General features: G+C 42.8%; 2 protein-coding genes and 1 long non-coding RNA gene across 7 annotated transcripts in view; 2 read left to right on the top strand and 1 right to left on the bottom strand.

The window, feature by feature from the left end:
• Psma5 (proteasome 20S subunit alpha 5) lies at window positions 1-21458 on the top strand. Its single transcript, XM_031375184.1, has 9 exons — window positions 1-375; window positions 4153-4219; window positions 7634-7760; window positions 9019-9086; window positions 10202-10309; window positions 10441-10499; window positions 11260-11362; window positions 14958-15044; window positions 21223-21458. The coding sequence occupies exons 1-9, from the start codon at window positions 347-349 to the stop codon at window positions 21298-21300; spliced, it is 726 nt and encodes a 241-aa protein (XP_031231044.1). The 5' UTR covers window positions 1-346; the 3' UTR covers window positions 21301-21458.
• Window positions 14852-26642, bottom strand: LOC116093626. Its single transcript, XR_004119767.1, has 2 exons — window positions 26563-26642; window positions 14852-15071 (listed from the first exon to the last, which is right to left on the bottom strand). It is a non-coding gene; the product is annotated as an uncharacterized LOC116093626 (long non-coding RNA).
• Sort1 (sortilin 1) overlaps window positions 25811-27211 on the top strand; it is an 81698-nt gene continuing 80297 nt past the window's right edge. For 2 of the 5 annotated variants that reach the window (XM_031375181.1, XM_031375180.1), the window contains exon 1: window positions 25811-26236. In XM_031375181.1, the coding sequence (XP_031231041.1) occupies window positions 25937-26236 (300 nt within the window). In that variant the 5' untranslated portion in view covers window positions 25811-25936. The remainder of the gene's footprint in view (window positions 26237-27211) is intronic. The other 3 variants (XM_031375182.1, XM_031375183.1, XM_031375179.1) reach the window with 2 other exon arrangements.

Genomic DNA, 27211 nt, shown 5'->3' on the forward strand with positions numbered 1-27211 from the left:
GCTGCGTGCTCACACTTCCGCGAGGTTCACGCTCACCACTGGCCTCACGAGTCCCAGCGCCCGTAGCAACCGAAGGTGACGGAAAGCGGAAGTGCGCTCTAGTCCCGCCCTCCCTGTTAACCCAGGTCCGGTGAGGAAGCTTGTTAGCCCAATCGTCGCGGCGAGAGTATCGATCAACCAATAGGAGAGTGGCACGGGAGGGCGGGCCAAAAAGGTCGCGTGCGCACGCGCAGACTGCTGCGGGGTCCTTGGTGCTGTGGCGGTGTGGTTGACTAGGGTGCTGCTTTTAGTCGTGTGGCCTTTGGAAACCCCCGCGTAACCACTGCCGCCTCCTCCTGTCCTCGCCATGTTCCTCACTCGGTCCGAGTACGACAGGTTCGTACGGCGGGAAGCAGCAGGGTCGAGAATTGGGTGGGCGGGCCTGGGGCCCGGGCCGCGGCCTGGGTTCTGCAGTGTCATGGAGCGCCCGGAGAACCTAAGTCTGGCGGGACCCGAAGCGCCCGGCGAGATTCCCCAAGCTAGACCGTTGCACTTGTCCCGCTGAGTCACCGCTAGTCCTGACTCCCCGCGGAAGCGAGGACCTGGGGCTGTTTGGGGCAGGCGGCGGAGAGGGGTCCGGACTCCGACCTTTTAACCTGGAGTAGATTAGGGGGTCACCAGCCGTACGTTCGTCTTTTCCACCTAAGTATGACTGCTTAAGAAAAAGGAAAGTGAAAGGAGTTTCCTTCAATAGAAAGCTACCAGAGACGAATGAGTTTGTAGGAATCTGTGCTGTGCTGTATGTACATTTAATCTTTTTTAAAGCGTGAAGGCAGTTTCAGCTATGCTCGGATATATTGGTTTTGTAGGAACTGGAATGTACAGTGGTTCTAAGAAGAGTATTAATATGCTGATTCCATTTGACCAAAGGGGTCGGGAGTGGGGGGGGGGAGTTGAAAGCAAGTTAATTTTAGTGTTGTGTTGAAAGCTAAATGTTTTGTAAAGTCAAAGCTGTGTGATTTGTTTTATTAGAAAAGCAGACAACCTAAAAACTTTCAAGTCTTGAAATTGCTAACTAATGCTGTCATAAATGCTGTAGATACTGTAGCTTTCAGTTTCTGTTTTGAGCAGTTTTGCAAACCACAGAGTTCCTTTAAAAGTTAGGGAAAGCAGACATTTTCTTTGTTCCAGGTTACAGCCTGGGAAATTACTTTTCTTGGCGAGTGTATATTGAGCCTGTCAAAATTGTGGCACCTGGAATGGCTTTTTTTTTTTAATCCTTTTGCTGACTCAGAAAATACAGGTGAAGTTTTAAAACTATTTCCTGTTGTCAAGTAAAATGGTCGTGAACACTTGGCTTCCAGAGCATTGAAGAGAGTCATGTTTAGGTCAGAAAGTGTTGAGGAAATTGTGATCCTCATCCCAAAGGCTTTATTGAACTTTGCCCATTTATTTATATGTATTAGTTGCTTTGTGGATTTTTTTTCTTTTGTATCTGCTAAGACTAAATAAAACACGGGCCTGTATTTAGCTGATGTTCTTGAGCTTTTGCTCCTTTCAAGGAGTGCTGTTGAGGGAGCTGGTTTCACAGCAGTGAGCAGAATCAAGATCCCTACTCACCTGTTTGCAAGAGTAACTGTAATATGAGACAGAAAGGTACTGATGTTAGTAGAGGGGTCCAAGTCAGCACTGGACGCTCCGATGAGAGGTTCCATTCATTGTTAGAGGTTGGGGAGAACTTCACAAAGAAGCTAATAATTCAACTAGGTCCAGACAAAGTAAGATTTTTAATAAACCAAGACCACGAGAACCAACAGATAATAAAGGATGAACAAAGGAGGACCAGTGGAAAGGCATAACATATGAAAAAAGTCCAGGCTGATTACCACATATGTATGATGAGTATTATGGGACTAGTAGGTGCTATGGAAAAACCTGGATGGTGATAGATTCTAACGGCTTCCATAGACTGTTAGAATTTGGATCTCCCTCTGTAGGCACTGTGTGCTATCAGTTTTCTTTCTTTTTCATCTTGGTCTTTGTGTGTATGTGTGGCAGGGGTTGTGACTGTCCGTGTACCCGTACATGCAGGGTGTCCTTTGAGGCCCGAGGGTGTTGGATCTCCTAGAGCTGGAGTGACAGGTGGGTTTTAGCCACGATGTCAGTACTGGGAGTCAACCAGCATCTTCTGGAAGAGCCTCTGGTCCAGCTATCATCTGTCGCCCAGGGGGACCTAGAGCTAAGTGGCCTTCAACTGGTGACAGTCCTTTCTGCCTGAGTATTCTGAGTTCTGGAGTTACACTCAGGAGCCCTGTGTCAGGCTCTAATGTTTCCTTTAAGAAGTTGCCTCATCACAGTTGTTTTTATAAAGATTGACTGGACGAACAAGTTGGCACCAGTTAGGAGGCTTTTACAATAGTTAGGTAAAGGGTAACAGGACATGGGGATGGAAGTGATGTTACCATGGAGGAGGAGTTGATATGAGTGAGAATGACTTAGCATGTGGTAGGATAAAGGAGAAGGTAGGGAGCAGTGAGTCATCATTCAGAACATTCTTTTGTGGAGGAACCAAGAAGCTGGGAGGTTTAAAATAATGGGAATGGGATAGATGAGTTGATTTTTCAGAATGACTAGATGTAAAAGGCTATTTCAGATTGGAAAATGTCGAATGTTGGTTGTAATTGGGCTATTCAAGGGGAATTGTTTTAAATGTAGATTAACTGGTTAAAAGTCAAACTGGAAATAGAAATTTGGAATGATTGGTTTTAGTTTGTATGCAGCAACCCAAGTAAGCAATGAAATTTGGGAGGATGAAGATAGCTTACTAGGATGATGCCTCCAAATCAGGGTAAAAAAAAAAAGAGTCACATACATTTATAGGGTTCTTTCATTTCTCTGCATTTTACTTGAATTGTCACAAAGGCAGGACCATTTCTTATTTTTCCTGAAAGCTATTGGTGAATCTGGTTATCAGTCTCAGGATAGGTGGGATTTGCGTGCTTGTGTGTGCGCGCGCATGTAACCTGGGGCTTATGCTTAGTGGGCAAGAGCCAGATCTTCACAACTGAACTGGTCCCCAGCTCAATCTCAGATTTTCTGACTGCAGTTTTTCTTTGAATGAGCTTTTCAGCTTTGCTTTAGAACCTTGAACTTCCTTCTAAATGGCTTTAGTGATCTGTTGGTTGAGGAGAGAATGATGAACTGGGTGGTAAGAATAATTCTCAGACAGTCAAGTAGAATAGTTGAAAGCTTGGTCTAAGTAGGATTTCTTGAACTGATTCTGCTTCGTTTGTTTTGTTTTGTTTTGTTTTGTTTTGTTTTGTTTGGGACAGGATTTTTCTGTATAGCCTGGCTGTCCTGGAACTCACTCTGTAGACCAGGCTGGCCTTGAACTCAGAAATCCACGTGCCTCTGCTTCCCAAGTGCTGGGATTAAAGGTGTGCGCCACCACTGCCTGGCTGATTCTGCTTCTTTTATGCTGAGTAACTTTGAGCAATTTATTTGATCTATCTCTCACACACAATTTCTTTTGAAGAAAGTTTTGGTTAAACAAAATTTGAAAACAGTGGCATATGCATACTGTTGTGAAGTTTAGAATTCATGAGCTAAGGATTACAGTTATTTGTATTAATGTATTAAAAAACTTTTAAAAAATATAATTGTGTGCTGAAAGCTTCTATAGCTAACAGTATGTTTGTGCCTCTTCTCTGCAGGGATCAGCAACACTAGTGCAAACGAGGGGCGCTTTAATTTAGTTAGTAAAGTAGTCTGGCCTAACTGTATAGGCTCTAGTAACTCTATGGATCTCAGTCTGCTGTTAATGCAATGATACCATCTCATACGACTAGGTAGAAAAACATACATTTAACTAGTACAAAAATAGCAACATCAAATGCAGATAATGGAAGAGGGGGGAGTCCATTTTCTTGGAAATGGCGTGATAGCTTTGGGGCACACATTTATCAAAGGATTTGGTAGGCAGGCTCAGAATTCATCCAGATTGATTCAGGTCACCTGTTTCATTTGTTCAGTTTGGTAAAACTTTGGTCAGGTTTGGATGTTGGGCAGATTTGTACGCCTTGAAAACAGTTGGTACACCAAAAGACTGAATGAAAGGCTTGCTGTATACTTCTGACAGTTTCTAATACAGTTTTTATTGTTTTTTAATTACAGGGGTGTGAATACTTTTTCTCCTGAAGGAAGATTATTTCAAGTGGAATATGCCATTGAGGCTATCAAGGTATAGTAGCCAGTAGTATAGTCTTGGATATTTCATAACAGCTTTGCATACTGCTAAAAGGAGTATTTTAGCCATCCTTTTAGAAAATATTCTCTTTGAACCCCCCCAAAGAAAAGAAAGAGAAAGAAAGAAAAGAAAACACTCTCACATTCCTTTAACCAACTACTTTTTCATTATAACAGTTGAACTTTTTGGACTTTTGGAAAATTGGAATCCAATTGAGTAGACTGACAGTGTTTTTTATTGTGAAAGCAGGTTTTGTATATGATTGAACTGTGGGGCTTCTGGTGGCCCATTAGATGCCAGGAGCACTTACCCTTCTATACAAGCAAAATGTCTGCAGGCTTTGTTGAATGTTGGTAGTGGGAAAGAGAGTCCCCATTTGAGAGTTGCTTTAGTAGAAAAAAATTAAACGTGAGCCAGGCAGTGGTGACGCATGCCTTTAATCCAGAGGCAGGAGGATTTCTGAGTTCGAAGCCAACCTGGTCTACAAAGTGAGTTCCAGGGCTACACAAGAAACCTTGTCTCAAAAAAAAAGAAAAAAAGAAAAGAAAAATGAAATTAAACGCAGATGTGAATTGTTTCTGTCTTGTTCAGTTGAAGATCCTCAATAAATAATTCCAAGTGGGTAACTGCAGATGTATCTCAGTAATGGAGTGTTTACCCAGCAGAAGAGAAGCCCTGGGTCCAATCTATGTGCAATTTTTAAAAAAGTATGGCAGTTAGAGAACTAGGTTTAATTTAATTTTAAAAATTAGGTTTAATTTTCTGGGCAATGGTTTTAAATTTCTTTTTTCCTTTTTTTTCTTTTTCTTTAATTTTTAGGACATTCACATGTAGTTTTAGAATCAAAGATTAAAATGGCTCTATAAATTGTGAAATAAAAACAGAGTCCCTTAGGCTTTACCATCTCATTTCAACTTTCCAGGGGCAGCACTTTAAGTTTGAATTTTTTTTTTGAAGATTAATTTTTTTTTTTATGAGTATGGGTGTTTTTCCTCCCATATATTTGCACCACATGTATAGTACCTTCAAAGGCAAGAAGAGGACACTGGAACCGTTGGAGTGGTAATTATATATGATTATGTACCATCCAGCATTTGGATGCTGCCAACTGAATCCAGGTCCTCTGCAAGAACAGCAGGTTCTCTGATCTGCTGAGCCATCTCTCCAGCCCCACTCTCAATTCCTTTATCTCCTTATATTTAGAACATAGGCATTGTTAGGCATCATCTACACAGTTTTCATTATAGAGTAGATTTCTGCCTATCTGTTCTCTGCTTACCCACAGTTGCCTAGAGGATTGGGAATAGTCAATGCAACCTCTCAAATAGCTTACACATAACAGTTTTTGTCGCAGTTGTGTTAGTAAAGCTGTTCATTCATGGTTGAGCCATTTTGTGAGCATTTGAAAGTAATATATATGCATGAAACATGATGTACTCATTAATATTGATCATCAACTTAACAGGGTCTAGAATCACTGAGGAGGTGAGCCTCCAGCTAATTGTGATGGGAAGGCCTGTCCTAACTGAGGGCAGAAGCAGTCTGTGGGCTTTACTCTTGTACTTCATAAAAAGAAAGCGTGCTGAGCGCTAGCACTCATTGTGTCCTTCCTGACGATGTGTGCAGTGTGATCAGCAGTTTCCCATTTCTGCCACCATGCCTTCTCCATTGGGGTGGACTATGTCTGTAAGCCAAAATAAACCCTTCTTCCTTTGAGGTGGCTTCATGTCAGGTATTTTGTCAGATACATTTTGACTGAGGCTAGAGAGATGGCTCAGCAGTTAAAGAGCAATGGCTGCTCTTCCAGAGGTCCTGAGTTTAATTCCCAGCAAACACATGGTAGCTTACAACTGTCTGTAATGGGTTTTGATGCTCTCTTCTGGCATGCAGGTGTACATGCAGATAGAGTGTTCACATACATTAAATAAATTTTTTTAAAAAATCAGAAATATTTTGAGCACATTCAGTCTAAAGACAGGTTAAACATGCTTTTTTGTGGATTCGTGGATTAGTGGCTCATTGGTTAAGAGTTGTTACTGCTCTTCCAGAGTTCAGTTCCCAGAACTCATGTTGGGTGGCTCATAATCTCTAATTCTAGGCCTCAGGATCTGACGTCTTATTCTGGCCTCTGCAGGCATCTTCACACAAGGGAATATACACACAGAGTAACACATAAATAAAAATGAATTAAAACTTTTAAAAAGATTTATGGAATTCTACGGGTCTTTTTCTTTTTTCTACAATAACAGGTTTAATCAGTGTTCACAGTTGGTGAGTTATTGTTGTGTAGAAATAAGTAGATATAGTGGGAGTCCAAGGGGTAAAGCATTGTCTTAGGAGACTTTATGACTAAAATGATAAATTTGGAGAGGTAGAAGGAGAGTATATTCCACAGGAGACAGCTTCAGGAAGGGTGCTAGTGTTGCTGCTAGTAATGTAATACTTTGAACAGTTTCGTTGAGTTGTACCTAAGGGATTAGTCAATTAGTAGTGAGTAATAAAGTTGAAGGTGAAAGATAGCATTAGGTTATGAGAAGCTCATTTGTTTCTTAATTAAAGGCAACAGAGAGTGCATCAGTTCTTGAGAGAAATACAATAAAAATCACACTTTTCCCCTCGGCGTATCAATAACATACATTCAGAGCAAGAGTCTAAAGATGAGACAAAGAAGCCAAGTGTGGCTCATGCCGTAGGAGGCAGAGACAAACCTGGCCTACACATGAGGAGACGGTTGGGCAGTGGGGGCATGTAACAGGAACACATGTTTATTGTGTAGTAGGCACCATGTTCTTTATGTATGGAGTTATCAGGATTGTCTTCATTTTGCAGACAGTTGGGTATATAGTGATGAGGTGTGTAGGTGACACGGAGATGAAAAGGTGACTTTACTACACTGTGGACTGCTAGTGACTTTGGATTAAGTTAGTATTTCCCTGTGGTTAGTGAGGATGGTCATCTATTCTGTTCCTACACCTTTCCTCTTTTCTTTTCCAGGGTGACATGGGTTTGGGGAACATAACTATTGGACAGACTAATAGAAATGGCAGAGGTAAAAACCACCAGTTCCAGAAGAAAACAAACAAAAACCTCTGGTTAGAACTTTAGAGTTCTTCCTCCTAGTTCTAGTGTTAACATAGATAATTTTTCAGATGTGTTCTGACCTTATTGGATTACCCCGTTTTTGACTGGGGACCAAACCTTGCTCGTTGGAGGTAAGCACAAGTACAGGATTCAGGAAATGCCTTTGCTATTCAAGGGACCAGTGTGGTGTTTATTAGGTGCTCTCTGTTCTTCCTGCATCCTATGTATGGATAACTGAGTTTCTGCTTATGAAGGTGTGCAGGGATTTCTTTAAGCTGTATGTGATAACCACAGCATGGTGTTTGTTTTTGTTTTGCTTTGTTTTAGCTTGGTTCTACGGCCATTGGCATCCAGACATCAGAGGGTGTATGTCTAGCTGTGGAGAAGAGAATTACCTCCCCACTAATGGAGCCTAGCAGCATTGAGAAAATTGTAGAGATTGATGCTCATATAGGTAAATAATAAGTGGAAGCTATTCTAGGGTCTGGTGTGGGTTAGTTAATCTTCTGTGACCCGAGGGAGGTTCACACAGTAAATGAGTTATCTTTTGATTTGCTATTCTGTTCAAGGCAGGAGGCCAGTGTACATAAATTTAGGCAGTGGAAGGCAGCGTCAGGACTCAGTTATCTTAACATACTACCAGAAAGTCTTTTCGTCTATTTACTTTTTGTAGTGCTTGGGATTGAACCCAAGATACTCTCACAAGCTAGGCAAGCACTCTGCCACTGAACTATAACCTGATCTTTGGCAAATACAGTGTTTAAATACATAAAGATTGGATCTTTGGCTATTTCCTATGATGGCTGTGTCTTAATTCATGCATGTTTGGTAGTAAGCTAGCTAGAGCCAAAATAGTGTGGAAAATTGTAATAGCCACTGAGAAAAAAGTAATTCTCAAAGATTTTGGAATGTGTAAGGTTCAGAGTGTTAAAGGAGTCATATGAACTTTGACTAGACCAGCCTGTTCCTATGTGTGAGACTTAACTGTTCTCCTCCTGGAGCATTTCTCTGCCTTTCTCTTGTCTTTACTATAATTTTCTTGCTTTCGCTCTTGACAGTGTAGCTTAAAAGGTACATACTTTTACAATTGCAGCTTTGTGTTGTAGTTGGCTGTACAAATTTGCTTCTCTTACCTACTCAACCCAGTTACTACAACATTTGCAAAATAATTAACTGCTCAGGCCATAAGAGCTAAATGCTGTGGTAACTGGGAGCTTAGTATCCCTTCCATAGCTGGACAAACAGGTCTTACAATTGGAATGTTGTCTGCTGAACCTCAGCTCAACTGTCTTTTGGAGGCAGGTCAGTATCACTTCACTAAACAGAGAAAAGATTGTGCTAGATCCCATGGATATAGAGAAGGAGGCATGGTATTTGTCTTCCAGGAACTGATGGTCTTACCTGTGGTGGTGCACAGTGTGTGCTCAGTAAGGATGTGAAGGAGGAAAAAGTTTTGTCTGGGTTCAGTGGTCATGAGTGTTAGTTACTTTTTCTACACTGTAACTAGATACCTGACAACTTAAGAGAAGGAACTTTTCTTCTGGCTTGCTCACAGTTTTAGAGGGTTTACTATCATCATGATGAATACATTGGTGAACATCTGTGTCTACACAGTAGACTAGGAGTAGAGACAGGAGGGTATTTACCTAGTGGATGTGGATGAAATGTTCTACAGGTTTGGCTTATTGGTCACTGTTGCTTTTATATTGCAGGTTGTGCCATGAGTGGGCTAATTGCTGATGCTAAAACTTTAATTGATAAGGCCAGAGTGGAGACACAGGTAAAATCTGCATCTTCTCTGCTTTTCATTGTGATGCATGCACTTGTTGTTTAGTGACGACAGAGCTACCTAGACTACGTTGCAGATGTCTGTGATGATGTTAGACATGGCTCTTGGGAGTGTTGGGTCCATTCCCCTGCTCAAACCCTCGGGACTTAGGATTTAGCTCTCCAGCCATTGCAACTTAAAGCAAGCTCTGGTCAATAGAGTGTGCAGCCTCTTGCTTCTTCTAGGCTTACCTTACATAAAGCATGCACTGCATCCCTGATTGACTGTTTGTGGGACCATCACAGAGGGATGTGGTCATAGAGAAAGAATGTCCTTGCAGCTGTCTTTTCTGGCGGGCTTATAAAATTGTTCTCATCTGGTAAGCAATGATTTGTACCAGGTGACAAGTACTGGTTAGGAATGCTGGGTTTTTGCTTTTTAATAAAACAACAAAAACCCATTAACAAATCCTTGACTGACTGTGCTTTGACTGTAGTAGGCTAATAAGGGAAACAACTAATCACAAGGTAGAAGTTTTTACACTATTTCTGAGTTTGTCCTTTATACTTAGTAAGAATAATTTAACATAGGCTCTTAACTGAGTAAGGTGAGTGCTTAAAGAAAATTGGCACTTGTGAAAAGACTAAACTTGCTGCTTTGTTTTTAGGTGTTACTATTTTGCACATGTAGCAGCCTCTAGGTCATCCTTATTTCCAGAGTTTATCTGTGTGCACTTGTGTGCACCCTTTCCCTCTGTCGTCCTCCTCTTCATTTTTCCCTGCTCCCTCATGAGACCTGGTCTTTCTGTGACCAGCTCAGACTGGCCTTAAACTCACCGTCCTCCTGAGAGCAGGGATCCTAGGCATATGCATAGTATGTGGCAGTCAGAGCTGTTCCTCTTCTGATACAATCCTAAGCACTCAGTGGCTAGTGTTAAGAAAGCATGTTGATCTGGGCAGGTGATCTGTCTTAACTCTTGGGAGGCTGAGGTGGGAGCAGTGTAAGTTCTGGGTCTGATATACAGTGAGACCCTGTCCCAAACAAAAGAGGCGTGTGAGCATGAGGTGATGGTCGGTGTGAGTTTCCTTCTTACCAAGAAGCAGTATCATTCTCTGCCCTTTTTATAGAACCACTGGTTCACCTACAATGAGACAATGACAGTCGAGAGTGTGACCCAGGCTGTGTCCAATCTGGCTTTGCAGTTTGGAGAAGAAGATGCAGATCCAGGTGCCATGGTGAGTTAGTTCTGAGGCTTGTGCTAAGCCTGCTAGCTGTTGTGTAGGACTGAGGCCATTTGTCCTCTGCCTACGTTTCTGAGGACTGTCATTATGGCGGCCTCTCCTACATTGATTCTCTTTGGTTCCAGTCCCGCCCCTTTGGAGTAGCGCTGTTGTTTGGAGGAGTTGACGAGAAAGGACCCCAACTGTAAGTACCATTTCCCACCCCTGCTTTGGGGTGGGAAAGAAACTTGGGTGGCAGGGGCAGGTGGATGTATGTGAGTTCAATTCCAGCCAGGGCTACACAGAGAAACCTTGTCTCAAAAAACAACCAACCAATGAATGAATGAATGAATGAATGAGAAATAAAAGGAAAGAAGCAAAAATTGATAAAAACGTAGGGCTTCTGAGCCAGTGTTTGTGTGCTGTTTATACCAACTCTGAGGATCCATGAAGAAACCTCTGTCTAGCCAGCACTGATTCTTTGAAGAATTAGAAGTTACCTTATTGCTGTTACCATCTGGTCCTCACTCTCACATTGGTGTATCACAAATGAGATTGACATAGGCATTAGGTCATTCTCCTGTTGATATCTTAGGTGTTCATACGTAGGAGCCATGGTTATGTATACCCTGTCATTCTCTCACCCAAGGTCCTGAGGAAGTTAATGATTTTATTAATTTTTTTTTTTAGAAAATTAGTTTTCATATTTAAATTTTAATATTAAATTTGAATTTTTTTATTTAGCATACAAAATAGGTTTATTATAACATTTCCATATGTACACAGATGGGTATATCATTAGTCAGAACCCTTTAAAAGAAGTGTTTTTTCAAAATAAAAAGTGTTCAGGGGCTGGGCCTCAGTATTGCAGTGGCATGTCCTGGCTACAGGGTAAAATGCTTACACTTCTTTTAGTGAGGCGTTGGTGGCATAAGACGCCCTCTTAAGCATTGATGTCCTTTCAGGTTTCACATGGACCCATCTGGGACCTTTGTGCAGTGTGATGCTCGAGCAATTGGCTCTGCTTCTGAGGGTGCCCAGAGCTCCTTGCAAGAAGTTTACCACAAGGTAATCAACCATTCTCACTGCTCCCCTCGTTATTTTTAAAGTCAGTGTTTAACTTCTGTGTGAGTAAAACTATAGACCTGAAGAGTTTTGTTCTAAGCTTTGACAGTTGTATGCCATGTTGGAATCACAGCCTAAAACAAGACACAGAATACAATTTATCTGCCAAAGTGCTTATTAATCTTTCTCCTCATTTGCAACTATTTACCAGTTTAGTTTTGTGTGTTCTTGTTCTTTTCATAAGTGAAATTAATACAGCTTGTCACTTTGGTTGTTGTTGTTTATGCTGCAATTGAAGCCTGGGCTTCACACACTGATCTTTACCACTGATCTTTTTTAGTTTCTGAGACAGGGTCTCTCTGTGTAGTTCTAGATGGACTGGTACTTGCTAGGTAGACCAGGCTGGTCTCGAACTCATGGAGATCCTCTTACTTCTGCTTTCCTAGCTCTGGGATTAAAGGCGTATGCCACCAGGCCTAGCTTTCTTGTACTGTTAGGTTTGTTTTTATTTTTTTGCTGAATAATGTGCCATGTGACTACTACAGCACAGTGTTTGTCCTCGATGCTGACAGCTTCACTTAGCCGATGATAATGCCTGGTGTGGCTATTGAGGCAAGTGAGCAATTGGTACTTCCTTTCTAGAATAGGAAGATTCAGGTTTTTGTAATTCATGGCTATGGTTGAAGGCTGCTCTGCCTAGGTGGGTCACATAGGGAATGTCTGCTCACATCGGCACCTAACATAAACAAGTCTATACACAAGTTAGGTTTTATTATACTCATAACTATTAATATGACTGTATTAGTATTTTTCCATCACTATGATAGAATGCCATGACCAAGGCTATAGAAGGAAGAATTTATTTGGGCTTATGGCTCCAGAGGGATAAGAGTCCATCATTATGGGAATGCATAGCAGCAAGCGGCACGCAAGGCTCCAGGAGCAGGAAGTTGAGAGCTCACATCTTCAATGCAAGCACAAAGAAGAGAGAACAAACCGGAAGTAGGGTGAGGCTTAAGCTCTCAAAGCCTGCCCCCAGTGAATATTTGGTTCCGCAAGGCCACACCTCCTATACCTCCCCAGATAGTACCACCAACTGGGGACCAAGGGCTCAGATAGCAGAATCCATGGGAACATTGCTCATTTACATCACCACAGTGTATAGTAGTAGCATTATGTCTGAAGATTTTCATAATTTAACTGTGATTTTTTTTTTTAACCACTAAAAATTATAAGCAAATTGTACTTATTTTGCTATGGAGCATCTTACCTTTGGGTTGATGACTATTAAGGGTTGAGTAGCTGTGACAGCTTCTTAAAGGGATACAGGGGAGTCTATGGCATCAATTAACTGTTGCTCTCGTGAAAAATTAGGTGTTGGATAGTGTCTACACACAGAATTCTCATTCCAAAATGTGATTGATGCTCAGGCTTTTCTGTGCGTTATCAGCTAACTTATGTAATATAAAAAGGAAAAGGAGGGCTGGGACTGTGGCTCCCTTGAAGACCACTTGCACAGGTATATGAGGCTGTACTCTGTCTCTGTACACTGTTAAAATTGGTTTTTAAAAAGGGCCTTTACAGCCGTGTGGTGGTGGCGGCAGCGCACACCTTTAATCTGAGCACTTGGGAGGCAGAGACAGGCGGATTTCTGAGTTCAAGGCCAGCCTGGTCTATGGAGTGAGTTATAGGACAACCAGGGCTACACAGAGAAACCCTGTCTCAAAAAAAAAAAAGAAAGAAAAGAAAGGGCCTTTGCTTTCCTTTGCTTTCCTTTTTCACAGCTTGCTTAACTATTTGGCATAAGAGGCCTAGCCTTCCGCCTAATTCAAATCTTGATAAACTGTACTAAGCTTTATCATTTTCAGTTTTTGATTTAAAGTGGGAGGCATGGGACTCTTCCTTTTACCTGTAATAACATCTAGGGATGTTATTACAGTTACTAATTGACCTCGTGTCAGTATTATTGTATCTTGGGAATGTAGAAAAATTCCCCCAAAAGATGGGCAGTACAGCAGTGAGGATGTCTGCTACATTTGTTAAGGTTGACACTTTTATTGTGGCTTGTGGCACTCAAGCAATTACAGCAATAGTATCACAGGTGACTTGCTAGGTTTCCAGGATCTTCTTGGTATACAGCTTCTCTTATAAGCATGATCCCAGAAACCAAGGGAGCTATAAATATGCTTCAGTGGGTAAGAGGACACACTGCTCTCACAGAGGACTGGAGTTCGGTTCTCAGCACCCACGTCACCTGTAACGGCAGCTCTAGGGAATCTGACACCTTTCTTTGGTCTCTGAGGGCACCTGCGCTCGCATGCATGCCCACACGAAGACTGACATCATTAAAAATAAAAAACCTTGAAAACTGGAGAGGGCAGCCAGGCATTATAGTACAGGCTTTTAATCCCAGTGCTGGGTAGGCAGAGACAGGTGGATCACTGGAGTTGACTTGGTAGGCAGCCTAGCCTGCTTGGTGAATTCCAGGCAGAGAGAGATTGATTTCAAAAAGTTATCTGAGGAGTAACAGCCAAGTTGTCCTCTGACTTCCACATAAGTGCACGTGCAACCCCTACCCATGCATCTGCACATACCTGACAATACAGACACAAAAGAGAGAAAAGATGGTTACCTATTGTAATCATCACACTATTGTGAGAATTAATCAGAAATAACAGAGACACAAAACAATCCTATGCTTTTAGAAAATGTTACCAGTAAGCTTGTTCAATATAAGGTTGCCACAGACCTGCAGTATTTGCTAAGTGCAACAAAACAAAGCACAATGAAATACAGTTTGCTTGTGATGTAGATTTCATATGTGGAGAAAATTAAATGTTAGTTGGTGCCGTGTGTGCGTGTGTGTAGTCAGCTTGACGCAAGTTAGAGCCATATGAGAAGAGGAATTTGAAATGAGAGAATATCTCATCAAATTTGCTTACAGGCGTCTGTAGGATGTTTTCTTGATTAATGATTAGTATGGGAGGCTCTAGCTCACTGCAAGTGGTGCCATCTCTGTGCAGGTGGTTCTAGGGTATATAAGATAACAAACTGAGCAAGCCAGGAGGAACAAGCCAGCAAGCAGCACTCCTCCATAGCCTCTGCTTCCATTCCTTCCTTGGCTTCTCTCAGTGATGGAGTGTGACCTGGGAGTTCTAAGATGAATAAACCCTTTCTCCCAAAATTGCTTTTCTTCTGGTGTTTATCACAGCAATAGGAACCCTAAGACAGGGAAATAGTGAAAAGTGAATTTTCTGAATCATTGGATTGCCTTTTTAGGTCACTTGGGTATTTTTAGGCTGTTCGCCAGGTCATATGATCCTCTAAATCATGGAACTCAGATATATATATACTAGGGATGTACAGCCTTCTCCTCTTTCTCCAAGATGATTTACTTTATGAGGGTTAGTAGCTCAAAGTAAGACATTTTTCTTCTAAGTATATTCTATATGCTCGAGTATTTACATTATTACATAATGTACATTATACAAATTAGGATGTAAGGTTTATTAATATCGGCTAAGTTGTTTCTTCAGAGAGATGCAGGGAGGGTTGAAGGAAAGGATCATGTTCAACTAACAGCTCATCTCTCTTGAAGTCTATGACTCTGAAGGAGGCCATCAAGTCTTCACTCATCATCCTCAAGCAAGTCATGGAGGAGAAGCTGAACGCAACCAACATCGAGGTACTGTTTCCTGCCTCACAGCCATCGCTAAAGACAGGGCATCAAGAAAACATAGGTCATTGATAGCATTTGCGTCCTAATCAGTGCTAATGAAGTAGGGGTGATGGGAGGCAAGTACAGTACATTTAAGAATGAAGGAAAGACTAGGTGTGCTTCTTTCTTAGGACTGATCAATGTCAGCAGAAACACAGCACTAAAGAAACAAAAAGAGACTAATGATAGGAAATTGTAAAGGGGTAAAGATAGTACAAACAAAGGTGTTTCAAAAGTAAGATTAATTGTGCTTGAGACCCTAATATATGTAGCCAGCTTTGTTTTAGCTAGTATGTCAGATGCAGGGAAATAGTATAGGAAATCCAGTCCCTAGCTAAATGCTGTGCTGTTACGCACAGACATTAAGAGTGTGGGTGGAACTTTGACTCAGTAAGAACAGCTTTCCATGTGAACATAGGCCTAGAGAAGGATATGAGGAAGCATCCTGGGAGAGCTGGTGTCTAGAGGAGGGAGCCAAAGCAAGGAAAGAGACCAATAGCATCGCAGAGGGTCAAAGGACTGGGGTGTGGCTCTACAGTAGAGTGCCTGCCTGGAGCAAGGCCCTGGGTTTTCACCCCGTGTCGTAAAATCAAACAAGATTTTTTTCTTTTCTCTCTTTGGTTGTGGAATAGGGGGTGTGGCAAATAATAAAAATTGGGAAGGCATAGGTCGGATCTGGATGTTATTATTTATAGTGTTAACAGTACATAGAAAAGGAAGCAATGACAACTACACATGTAGGTTTTGAAATACACAGAAAAAGATGTCCTATATTTGCCTAGAAATTGTTGGGTCATTTGCTGAGTGTGTGAGTAACTATGAAATTAAGGAGAGTGGAGAACATTGTGGTACAAGGCATTTCAGGTAGGAAAAGGAAGATAAGAATGAGGGAAATGACTACACTTAAATACTAGCTCAGGTTAGTACTAGCAGTTACTTCAAGAGACATAGTATATATGTATATTTCTGCTTTTTAAAAATGTTTAAAAAGCACTATTATAACTAATGCTGTAGTCACAAGTCAATAACTTAACCAAATCAGCACCAACCAGGGTTGAGCTGAGTGGTGGAATTAATCCCTGATGAGCAATTGATTAGTTAAAGACAAGCGTGGGAGTCTTGGGATCTTGTTGGTTTCATAGACTGCCATAAAAAGGGAAAGGTGGGTACTACAAATGGAGTCCAACGAAGATGAGGAACCGATTTATCTCTAAGCTGAAGTAGAAAGGAGCTTTAATTTAACATGGTTCCTCAGTGGCAAATGCATGGGAATTGCATTCTAGAATTTCATATAAGGGAGGTTGTATAATGTGTGCCTGTGTCTTAATTTTGATTCAGCATATTTTTGAAGTTCACCTGGTTGTATTAGTTGTCTCTTGACTACTGTGTGGATCCTTGGTAGCTTTAAATTTTACATTTTAAAATTCTTCCTCTTGCTAGTCTCTGAGATATGAGAATAAATAACCCATGATGATCTTGACCCTTAGGAGAGCTCAGTGCCTTTCTGATGTTCTTGGTCCTGGATGAGAGCATCTTGGTACTCCATCAGAATTCAGATGTTAGCTTTTGGTTTCACAGCGAAGGCCTTGAGGCTACAGGGATGGCTCTTTGTTCTTTCAGTGTAGTGTTTTGGAAAGAGTGTCAGTCTGCTTGGTCTGGGCTCAGTGAACATAGTAACTCTCCGTCTGACAGTCAGCGCCCTTCCACTGCAGCCGCACCCTTACTGAAGGCTTCTTAGCCCTGAGAGTCTTTGGAAAAGAGGCCTGAGAGTTAGAGCTTCAAGTGCTCTGATTCTGTTGGGCACCTAATGTCAGCTGTGTGAGAACTAAAAAAGAAAGAAAGTGGTAGCACACAGCTAACCTCAGCCTGGTACCTGTAATCACAGCACCTGAGGCAGAGACACGAGTGATGCAAAACTCCAGTCCAGTCCAGGCTGTATGGCCAGGACTGTAGTAAGATCCTGTTTCCAAAACAACAGAAAGTCTTCCATTTAATGTATGGCCTGTTTTTATAGAAATCGTCTTTGATGTACAGCTCATTCAGCTATGCAGTTCAGTGAGCTTTGACAATTGTAACTGCCACTGTAGTTAAGATATAAGCACTTTATCCCTCTCTACAAAGTTCCTGCAGCCCTACTATAATTTTCCCAGCACTGACCTCTATTCTTAGAATATTCTAGAATTTCATACAAACTGGGTTGTTTAATGTGTGCTTCTTGGCATAATTTTGAAGTTTACCCGGTCATATCATTTGCCTCTTAGATTTTTACAGCTGTGGGGTATTTCTTGTAGCCTGCTTTTTAACTTTTATTGCTAAGTCTTTTTTCCAAACAGAAGCTATATTCAGTATCTTTTTTTCTCTTTATTTATTTCTCAGTCATTACCATTCTCCAGACTGCTCCTGGTTGGGTAACTCCAGCTTGTCAGGGGTTTCTGGCCAACTCTAGAACTCTAACACTGTCTTTCCTGCTGGACAGTCCTAAATTAAAACCATTATTTTTGTTTTTAAGATTTATTTTATTTATATGAGTATGTTGTACCTCTTCTCTTCATGCACACCAGAAAAAGGCATTGGATCCCATTACAGATGGTTGTGAGCCATCATGTAGTTGCTGGGAATTGAACTCAGAACCTCTGGAAGAGCAGAGCCTTCTCTCCAGCCTCTCCTAATTTTTTTTAAAGAATTATTTACTTTATGTATGAATATACTGTAGCTGTCTTCAGACATAACAGAAGAAAGCATCTGATCCCATTATGGATGGTTGTGAGCCACCATGTGGTTGCTGGGAATTGAACTCAGAACCTCTAAAAGAGCAGTCAATGCTCTTAACCGCTGAGCCATCTCTACAGCTCCCTAATATTTCTATTCCTGGTTACTAACACCAGCCAGTGTACTTGTCATTCATACGAGGACCTACAAGACTTTGACCTGGTAACAAAGTCTAGTCTCTACTGCCTTTTAATAACTGTGTGGGTGGTTCTTCTCCAGAGCAATACACAGCGCTTGCCCTGCTTAATGACTGCTCTCCCCAGGTATATTTTAAGTTCTGAGTTTTTTGGTTTGTTTGTTGTTTTTTTCCGAGACCAGGTTTCTTTCTCTGTATAGCCCTGGCTGTTCTGGATCTCATGCTGTAGACCAGGCTGGCCTTGAACTCAGAGATCCTCCTGCTTCTGCCTCCCAAGTGCTAGGATTAAAGGTGTATGCCACCATGCCTGGCTGTTTCGTTTTTGATAGGATTTTGTTAGTTGGGCCAGGCTGTCCTGGAATTCTGTATAGCCCAGGCTAGTCAAAGTTACTGTCCTCCTGACTCAACAGCTTAGTGATTGAGTTTATAGATGTGTTCTACCACAGCTTAGACTGCTGTAATACACACTGCATGAGATGTGAGCCAGTATTCCTTTTCACCTCATCTTCTACTCCACCTATCTTTACGGAGTTAACCTTGTCATAGTCTCTCCAGTTAATACACAACTCATAAATCCTTTCTTCCCCAACTCCCCCCTGGACTCTTGAGGCTCTCCCTTCTGAACACTCAGCACTCCTGTTCTAACAGTAGGTGACATTGAAAGCCTCTGGCATCTAGCATCCTTAGTAAGTGAGGAGCAGGACTTTATCGGGAGTCCTATTTTCTAGCACCTATAACTAGTACACACATTACACACATGGATTATTGATGAGCGAGAGAAAGCATCCATGTACCTGCTTCCTGGAGGTTTTATAAAAGTAAAGTGAAATAAGTAGAAAAGAATCTTATTCATTATGTAAATGCATATCATTGTGCCAATGATCCGGGCTATTTTTACTTGCGTAGTGATTAGTAACTTCCTGAAGGCAGCACAGGGTTCAGAACCTGTTAGTAGTCATTGCCTCCTGCTTCTGGAGATCATCTTACTCAGTTTGCCCAGTTTCCATTTTTAGTCCCTGTAATCTTTTGGGAGCATTACCCTTGGGACATGGAGTGACCTCACAAAACAATCCTATAGTCTTGATTCCATTTATTGATACTGCATCTCTCTCCTCACTGACATTGTTCCGGTAAAACTCTATCTTAAGAGAAGTGGCAATGCTATTTACATTTATAGTACCCGTATAATAGAACTCATAGGTTATAGTCTAGACCTAATACAGGTTTGTAAAGTATTTTTGAAATTCTTCTGGCATTTTGTGTGATTAGATGTATCTTTTGGGAGACTCTACTAGACAAGCTTTGTCACGAAAGCATTCATTTTAATCTTTTACCAGATCAGTTTATTAGCTGTCTTCACCACCCCCCTCTCCTGCTCCCAAATTTTACTTACTTAAAAAGAATAATTGTAGACTAGATTGTGCTAATTTTGTCTGCAAACTTTCAAAGTAATCCTATTTTTAAATGCTGTAGAGTGGGTTTGGGAGCTAGCTTAGTAAAATGCTTACAAAGATTTGAGTTTGATCTTCAGAATCCATGCAAAAATGCCAGGCTTGATGGTGTGTGCTTGTAATCCCAGTGTTTAGGAAGCAGATATGGGTGGTACCCTGAGGCTTGACAGACAGACAGACAGACAGACAGACAGACATCCTAGCCTACTTGGTGCGTTCCCAGCCAGTGATCCCATGTCTGAGCAAAACCAAGATAGACAGCACCCAAGGAACAACAGCCAGGCTCCCTGGCCTCCCTCTGCACACGCCTAAATACACGAACACACATGTTCACACATGCAAAATACACTTGTGTATAATTTTAAAATTAAAAATGACAATGAAAACAGATGACTTTTAAAACAAGCACACAGGTTTGGAAAGAAGGCTCAGGAGTTGAGAGTACTTACTGGTCTTGCAAAGAACCTAGGCTTGGTTCCCAGAAGCCAGATGATGGCTTACAACTGCTTACAACTCCACTTGCAGGTGATCTGACACTGTCTTCTGGCCTCCGGGCTCCTACACACATGTGATGCACATAGAATCATGCAGGCCACACACATTAATTAAACAAGCACCAAAATCCTTAGAGGCAGATGTGAAGTAATGCCTGCTTGTCAGGGTTGTCCCCAAACATGGGGTTTCTCTTCATTCTTCCCTAACCAAAATAACTTGGTTTTTGTTGCTAGATTGCCACAAAGACAGCTGTAGAGAAAATATCTAACAATGATAGCTAACAATTATTTGTCTTATTAATATCCTAAGCACTTTACATGGATTGATGTTTAATCCCCACTGCTACTCTGGATATTTAGTGTTCCTATTTCACAAGTAAGGAAATAACGACACAGGATGGCCAAGTCACACAAGTTTTGGAAGTTTATAAATATGCTTTAAATATATTTCTTTAAGGCTAGAAATATAACTCAGTGGTAGGGTACTTGCCTAGTACATGTTAGACCCTAAGTACAATTTCTATGTTCTTTTGTGTGTGTGTGTGTGTGTGTGTGTGTGTGTGTGTGTGTGTGTGTGTGTGTGCATTATATATATATTTATTTTCTATGTATGGTGTGTATCAGGGCAGGCAGACATACCACAGCATGTTTGTGGAGGGCAGAGAAAAGCTCTTAAGAGTCAATTTGGTCCTTCTGTAGCAGGATCTGAGGTCCAGATTCGGGCAGTCAGGCTTGGGTGACTGGTGTCTTCACTTCCTGAGCCATCCTGAGGGCTGGGCCCTACTTTAAATATACTCCTAGGGGTTGGAGAGATGGCTCAGAGGTTAAGAGCATTAGCTGTTCTTCCAGAGGTCCTGAGTTCAGTTCCCAGCAACACATGGTGGCTCATAACCTATAATGGGATCTGATGACCTCTTCTGGCATGCATGCATGCATGCATCAGAAAGAGCACTCATGTACATGAAATACAGAAATCTTTTAGAAATAACAAAATTTTATACACAAACACACATTGCTGCTGCTTTGTGAGCTTACTGAAGTAACTTTAAGAAGTAACAATGATGTCAGTTTGACTGTTACAAGGAGGATTAACCTTAAAATAGGAAAATTGGTCAATAAGAATTTTTATTTTTGAGTCAGAGTTATTTTAGGGACCTGCTGCCTGTAAAGGATATCCTAGGACAGCAGATCTCTTAGTTCCTAATAAACAGCTGCTTCACTAACACTTCTGGCCAAGCTGGGCCTTTGGGAAGGAGCCCAGCCAAGCTTATTAACCCCTTTCTGTTTCTCTGCAGCTAGCCACGGTGCAGCCTGGTCAGAATTTCCACATGTTCACAAAGGAAGAACTGGAGGAGGTGATCAAGGACATTTAAGGAGTCATCCTCGAACTTCTGTGGGACAGTTTCAGTTCTAATTGCCCTTAGACCATTTCCAGCTCTTATGTTGTGGAAAATATCCAGTTTATGTGTGTGTGTTTTTTTATGAAGTCTGTATATAACAGCAATTCTGAAATAAAAAAAATTTAAAAATACTTGTTAATAGTCTGTGATCTTATAATTTTAAATATTATGTTGGTAGGCAAACATGATAATAATTAATGCCCTTAATACCTTTCCCGTGAGCATGACTGTCCTAAAATTATTTTGGTGGTTCTCTGCAACACAGACAGCTCTAGCCTTAGATACTGGAAGATTAATTCAAACTAGTCCAGCTCCTCCCAGTGGTAAGTAGATGTTAATACAACTGGAAGCCCATTTTAAGTCTTTGGGTGGGTGGTGATGGTGTTTGTTTTTTGAGAGAGTTTCTCTATGTAACCCCGGCTGTCCTAGAACTAGCTCTGTAGACCAGGCTGGCCTTGAACTCAAAGATCTGCACCTGCCTTCCGAGTACTGGGATTAAAGGCCTGCACCACCCCTGCCTGGCCTCTGAGTGTCTCTTAAGGAAACACACACACTTGCTTCCTCTATATGAGAACACTGCTCACTGACCATCAAAAGATGCCTGACAGGCCTCCCTACTTCTTTGTGTCTTAATGGACAGTCTGGGAAGGATACCCTTTTTATGAAGTAAGGGCTGCAAAAAAAACTTAGAAAGGGGATTTAAAAAAAAAAAGGCGTTGATCTCAGTTGCAAGAGAGTTACATACCTAAGCTGTATAAGTAAGAGAACTATAAAATTCAGGAGTTTCTGTTGGACTTTGGAATGCCCTGTGAACTTCTTCCACTGGAGCCGTTTTCATATGGCTATGATTTACAGTCATTACATTTGAACCTCCAAACACTCCTAATAGATGAAGAGCCTAAGGCTCTTTTTCATTGAACATAGAAAATGAAGTGTTGCTGGAAAGATGACTCAGTGCTTAAGAGCACTGACTGCTCTTCCAGAGGATCCAGGTATGGTTCTTAATACCCACATGGCAGCTCACTATCATCTATAACTCCAGTTCCAGCGATATACTCTCTCTTGGTCTCCTCAGACATCAGGCATACACATGCTATATAGACTTGAAGATAATATCCACAGGAGTTTTAAAAATTAAAAAATGTTTTAAATTAGCAGAAACCTGTTGGGACTTGATCTCAAGATTTTCAAGGTTTCAGATCACCAAGTCTTGAGTAACCAGCCAGTCTCAACAGCACTTTTTTTTTTTGTCCGAAGCATGGCTGGTCCTTGAGCGTAAAGAATTAATTGCTGTTCATTGATGGCTTAGAAATTATTTGCTGGGCTTTGTGTAATCTTTCGTTAGGATTTCACTGCTGTGAAGAGACACTATGACCAAGGCAACTCTTACCACCCCACCATCCCCCACCCCAGACAGGGTTTCTCTGAGTAGCCCTGGGCTGTCCTGGAACTCACTCTGTAGACCAGGCTGACCTCAAACTCAGAAATCTGCCTGCCTCTGTCTCCCAAGTGCTGGAATTAAGAGTGTGCGCCACCACTGCCCAGAGACCAAGGCAACTCTTATAAGGACATTTAATTGGGGCTGGCTTACCCGTTCAGAGGTTCAGTGCATTATCATCAAGGCATGGTGCAGGAGGCCTTTATCAGAATGTCACTAGAGAAGACTGACTTCAAGGCAGCTTGGATGAGATCTTAAAGCCCACACCCACAATAACACACTTACTTCAACAAGGCCACACCTAATAGTGCCACTCACTGGGCCAAGCATATTCAAACCACCACAGTCATTTAAGAATTTTATTGGGGCCGGGTGGTGGTGGCGCACGCCTTTAACCCCAGCACTTTGGGGGGCAGAGGCAGGCAGATTTCTGAGTTCAAGGCCAGCTTGGTCTACAGAGTGAGTTCCAGGACAGCCAGGGCTACACAGAGAAACCCTGTCTCGAACCCCCCCCCCCAAAAAAAAATTATTGGGAAGCTGTCATAGCTGTGAAGGTGCCATCTCCCATGGTCTAAGAAAAGTACCTCTAGAGGCAAAAAGAGGCAATCATCTCTTTAATTTGTATGTGTGTGTGCATATACATGTACCCAAGTACATATGAGGAGCCTAAGGAGGTTAGAAGAATGCATTGGATGCCCTGGAATTGGAGTTACAGGTGGTTGTGAGCTGCCACGTGGGTGCTGGGATCTAAACCTGACTTTCCTGTAAGCTCTTAACTGCTGAGCCATTGCTCCCTGTCCAATTACTGCTTTAACATATAGATCACTGCAGATGTGGAAAAGAATACATTTCTTTGAAGAGATGTGTCATTCACGAATATACAGAGGAAAAAGAGAAGGGAAAACAGTGTAACTCTCCCAGCTTACAGTTCACCCTCCTATTGCTAAGGCAGGGTGTCTCTACTTTATAACTGAGAAAACAGTAAGTACCATTATCTGCTATAACGACAGTGTGCATAATTCAAAGATATTTACTTTTCTTCAAATGTTGAGGTTACTTGTGTTCAAGAAATGACATTACATATAAAAAGGTATGGCTTTGTGATAATTACCTCATATTAATATTTTTTCGACATAAATTTGGGGGAAATACAGTTTCTAGTAACTTTACATATTTGTAAAATTTACATACTTCTGGGGGCAAAGTAAGATCTCATGTATAGTATTTCACATTTCCAGTGGCAGAAGTACAGGGCTAATATGGGTAAGATTCTAGGGTTATTCTTGCATGTTGCAAGAAAAAAAAAATTCAGTGCAGGCAAGTTACCAATTTAAGGAAACTGTTAAGTATATAACTAAATAACAACACATTAAAAAGTGAAGGTTGAGCCGGGAGTGTTAGCACATACCTGTAGTCACAAAACTTGGGAGGCTGGTGAAGGAATGGTCAAAGACTTTAAGCCACCCTGGGCTACAAAAAAAAAAAAAAAAAAAAAAAAAGACTCCCCACTTCAATAAAAACCTAAACGTTAGTTGTCCTAAATAGCTAAAAGCTGTATCTGGCAGTTTCTCCAGCAGGTAGCGCTGTTGAGTTAGCTTGCTTCTTCCCATAGTAAGACAATAGACCATTCATCTTTGTCACCCAAACAAAGAAATATTCCTTTGTAGCCCCCCTTTTCCCCTCCGTAACTGGTCACATGCTACTGTAACTGACTGCCTTGTGATCTAATCCATACTTGGCACGAATAAAAAATAAATTGTGCTTAAAAAAATAATGTGGCGTTTATATTTCTGGAAAGAAACACATTCTTCAGTTTTCATCTTGTTCAGTAGCTCAGAAACTGGAGGACTTTCCTGTTGATTTGCCATCCTGCTCTACATTCAAAAGCCTCATATCTTCCTTCTTACTGTGGTTTTGGGGAGAGGAAAAAACCCTGAATATGTAAATAGTTTTGTTTGTAGTATTCAATGTACAGACTGGGGTAGGCTTACCATTTTGTTGTACAGCAAAACACTCATCTAGGTTTCTTGTTAAAGTTAAAAGTAACTTCCAATTGCTTACACTCTGGTATAACATTTTGCATACTTTGTATCTTTTTATCTGGCTTCATGTGTTCCTACTGAACAACTTGAAATGTTGGGAAGAGGTGGAGTGAAGTCAAGGATTTAGAACTGGTTTTACCAGCACTGCATGTTCTAAAAGCTGTGTGAGCAGCTTCTGCGGTGTAGGGAACAGTGGAGGGCTTATTTACTGGAGGTGGGGTACGAATTTAGGAGGCATCATATTTAGAGAGGGGATTGGTGTGATGCACTCACTGCAGCGTTAAGGGTGCTTTAGGTAACTAAAATCATAATGTGCCTGTACTAGAATGATCATATATAAAATAGGCTTTGGGCAATTCTCTTCCCGTATACCTACACTTAAAGCTACCTACATTTCCAAGTACGGGAAAGCCAATAAGTAATTTCCCCTCTGCAGAAGAGGAAGGTGAGTGACTGAGGCCAAACATGTTGGAAAGACTTCTGCTGCTTCCATGAGTCACGGGTGTGGATGTTCATCTGCCCCATAGGATTTTCGCATTCACCTTCTTGGCTCCTTCAGCAGACAATGGGCGAGCCAGTGAGCCGGGGTTAAAATCCTGATGTACCAGTTTATGCCGGAGCCCCTTTTCCAATTGAGAGTAGTTCAGGGATTCCCTGGCTTTTCCTGGCGCAGTTTCCACCGAAGGAAAATTTTAGGAGCGTTTGGAGGGGGTTGGGGAGGTGGCGAGAAGGCAACGTGACCCAATCCTAACCCGAGGGTCTCCGGAGGCGCCGCGAACCAGCAGGCTGAACGGGGAGGGGAGAGGGGTAACCCCTACGCCAACTCCGGGAGCCCTGCCCGCAGACGCCAGGCGACGGTGGAGAATGACCTCAGCGGTCCCTGCCACGTTCCAGCCAATCAGTCCCGCATCTTGGCATCCGAATCCAGGACCCCCGAAGCCGGAGGCGACGCGAGCCAATGAGGAGTGGGCCGGGGAAGAAGGACAGGCGGCCAGCCTATGGGGGTGGAGAGGCCCGGCAGCGCGTATCCAAGCAGCGCCGGGCCGAGCTCGGGGGTGTGGCGCAGCGCCGGCGGGGGTGGGCGGGCGCGCCGGGTGGCAGGTGTCAGCGGCGTCTGCATTCGGCGGCGATGGAGCGGCCCCGGGGAGCTGCGGACGGCCTTTTGCGCTGGCCCCTCGGCCTCCTCCTGCTCTTGCAGCTGCTGCCGCCAGCCGCCGTCGGCCAGGACCGGCTGGACGCTCCGCCGCCGCCCGCGCCTCCTTTGCTGCGCTGGGCCGGTCCGGTCGGGGTGAGCTGGGGGCTGCGCGCCGCCGCGCCCGGGGGCCTCGTCCCCCGCGCTGGCCGTTGGCGCCGCGGCGCGCCCGCCGAGGACCAGGACTGCGGCCGCCTCCCGGACTTCATCGCCAAGCTGACCAACAATACGCACCAGGTGAGCGCGCGAGGCCCGGGCGCCCGCCCCGGGTTGGGTCGCCCCTCCCGGGCCGCGGCCCCCGGCGGCCGCTCGGCTCCCGCCGCACGCTTCGAGGCTAGCGCGCGACCCCGGCTGCGGAGGGCGGCGAGGCGCGGGGGCGGCGGGGGCCGGGGTGGCTGCCGCGGGGCTGTGTGTCGTCATAGCCGAGGCAATCCGAGACTTTGACTCGTCGCATTCTTTGCTTCTGCTTCTTAAGTTGTCAGAATCTCCGGGTCATCCCCGTCCCCTTCCCCAACCCCCCACCCCGAATATAGAACATCGGGTCCACCAACGCTGGTACCTACCAGGAAGCTGGAGGCATAATTACCCCTTGAGTGATCGCAGAAGTTGGGCTGCTCCAGAAGCAGTGGTGTGCCCTCCCTGGGTCGGTACTTTTGGGGTGGGGAGGCTGGCGTCCAGAAATTCCACAGCAGTTGTTAGGTCACGGCTTGTGTTTCCATAGTTAAAGGAACACGCATGGAAACGAAAATGTCATTGAAACCCAACCGTGAAATGACATCTCCGCTGCTCCCTAAAATTAAATAAAAAATAAAAAACAAAAAACAAAAACAACAACAAAAACGGTTCAAGATGTTTCCTCAGGATGCAGGCTCAGAACCCTCTAACCTGACCCAAAACGACCTTGAAAGGCATTCCGAACCAAAATCCTGTGTGCAGAACCCAGAGAACAGAAAACAGCCTAGATTAGAAGCAGTTGCAGACCAGCCAGAATCATCCAGAAGTTCCATCTAATGACTTTATAGAGTTGCCAACTGTCCCAGTCAAGAGGCTGGGCTGTGACCAGTCAACCTTCTCTTTCTACACACTACAGACTCTTTAAATTTCTTTGCTCCAGACCCATTCTGGAGATAGGCTCCAGTGTGCTCTGTTTCCTTGTAAGTTGATCTACGGTGAGACTCTCTTTGCACAAGAACTGGTATTGGCTTTTTTTTG

This window comes from Mastomys coucha, unplaced genomic scaffold, assembly GCF_008632895.1.
Source record: "Mastomys coucha isolate ucsf_1 unplaced genomic scaffold, UCSF_Mcou_1 pScaffold16, whole genome shotgun sequence".
NCBI classification, from domain to species: Eukaryota; Metazoa; Chordata; class Mammalia; order Rodentia; family Muridae; genus Mastomys; species Mastomys coucha.

Coding starts and splice junctions, on each gene's coding strand:
- Psma5 (XM_031375184.1), top strand. CDS start 347: ATGTTCCTCACTCGGTCCGAGTACGACAG. Junction 9,087..10,201: donor AGGCCAGAGTGGAGACACAG/GTAAAATCTGCA, acceptor CCCTTTTTATAG/AACCACTGGTTCACCTACAA. Junction 11,363..14,957: donor TGCAAGAAGTTTACCACAAG/GTAATCAACCAT, acceptor TCTCTCTTGAAG/TCTATGACTCTGAAGGAGGC.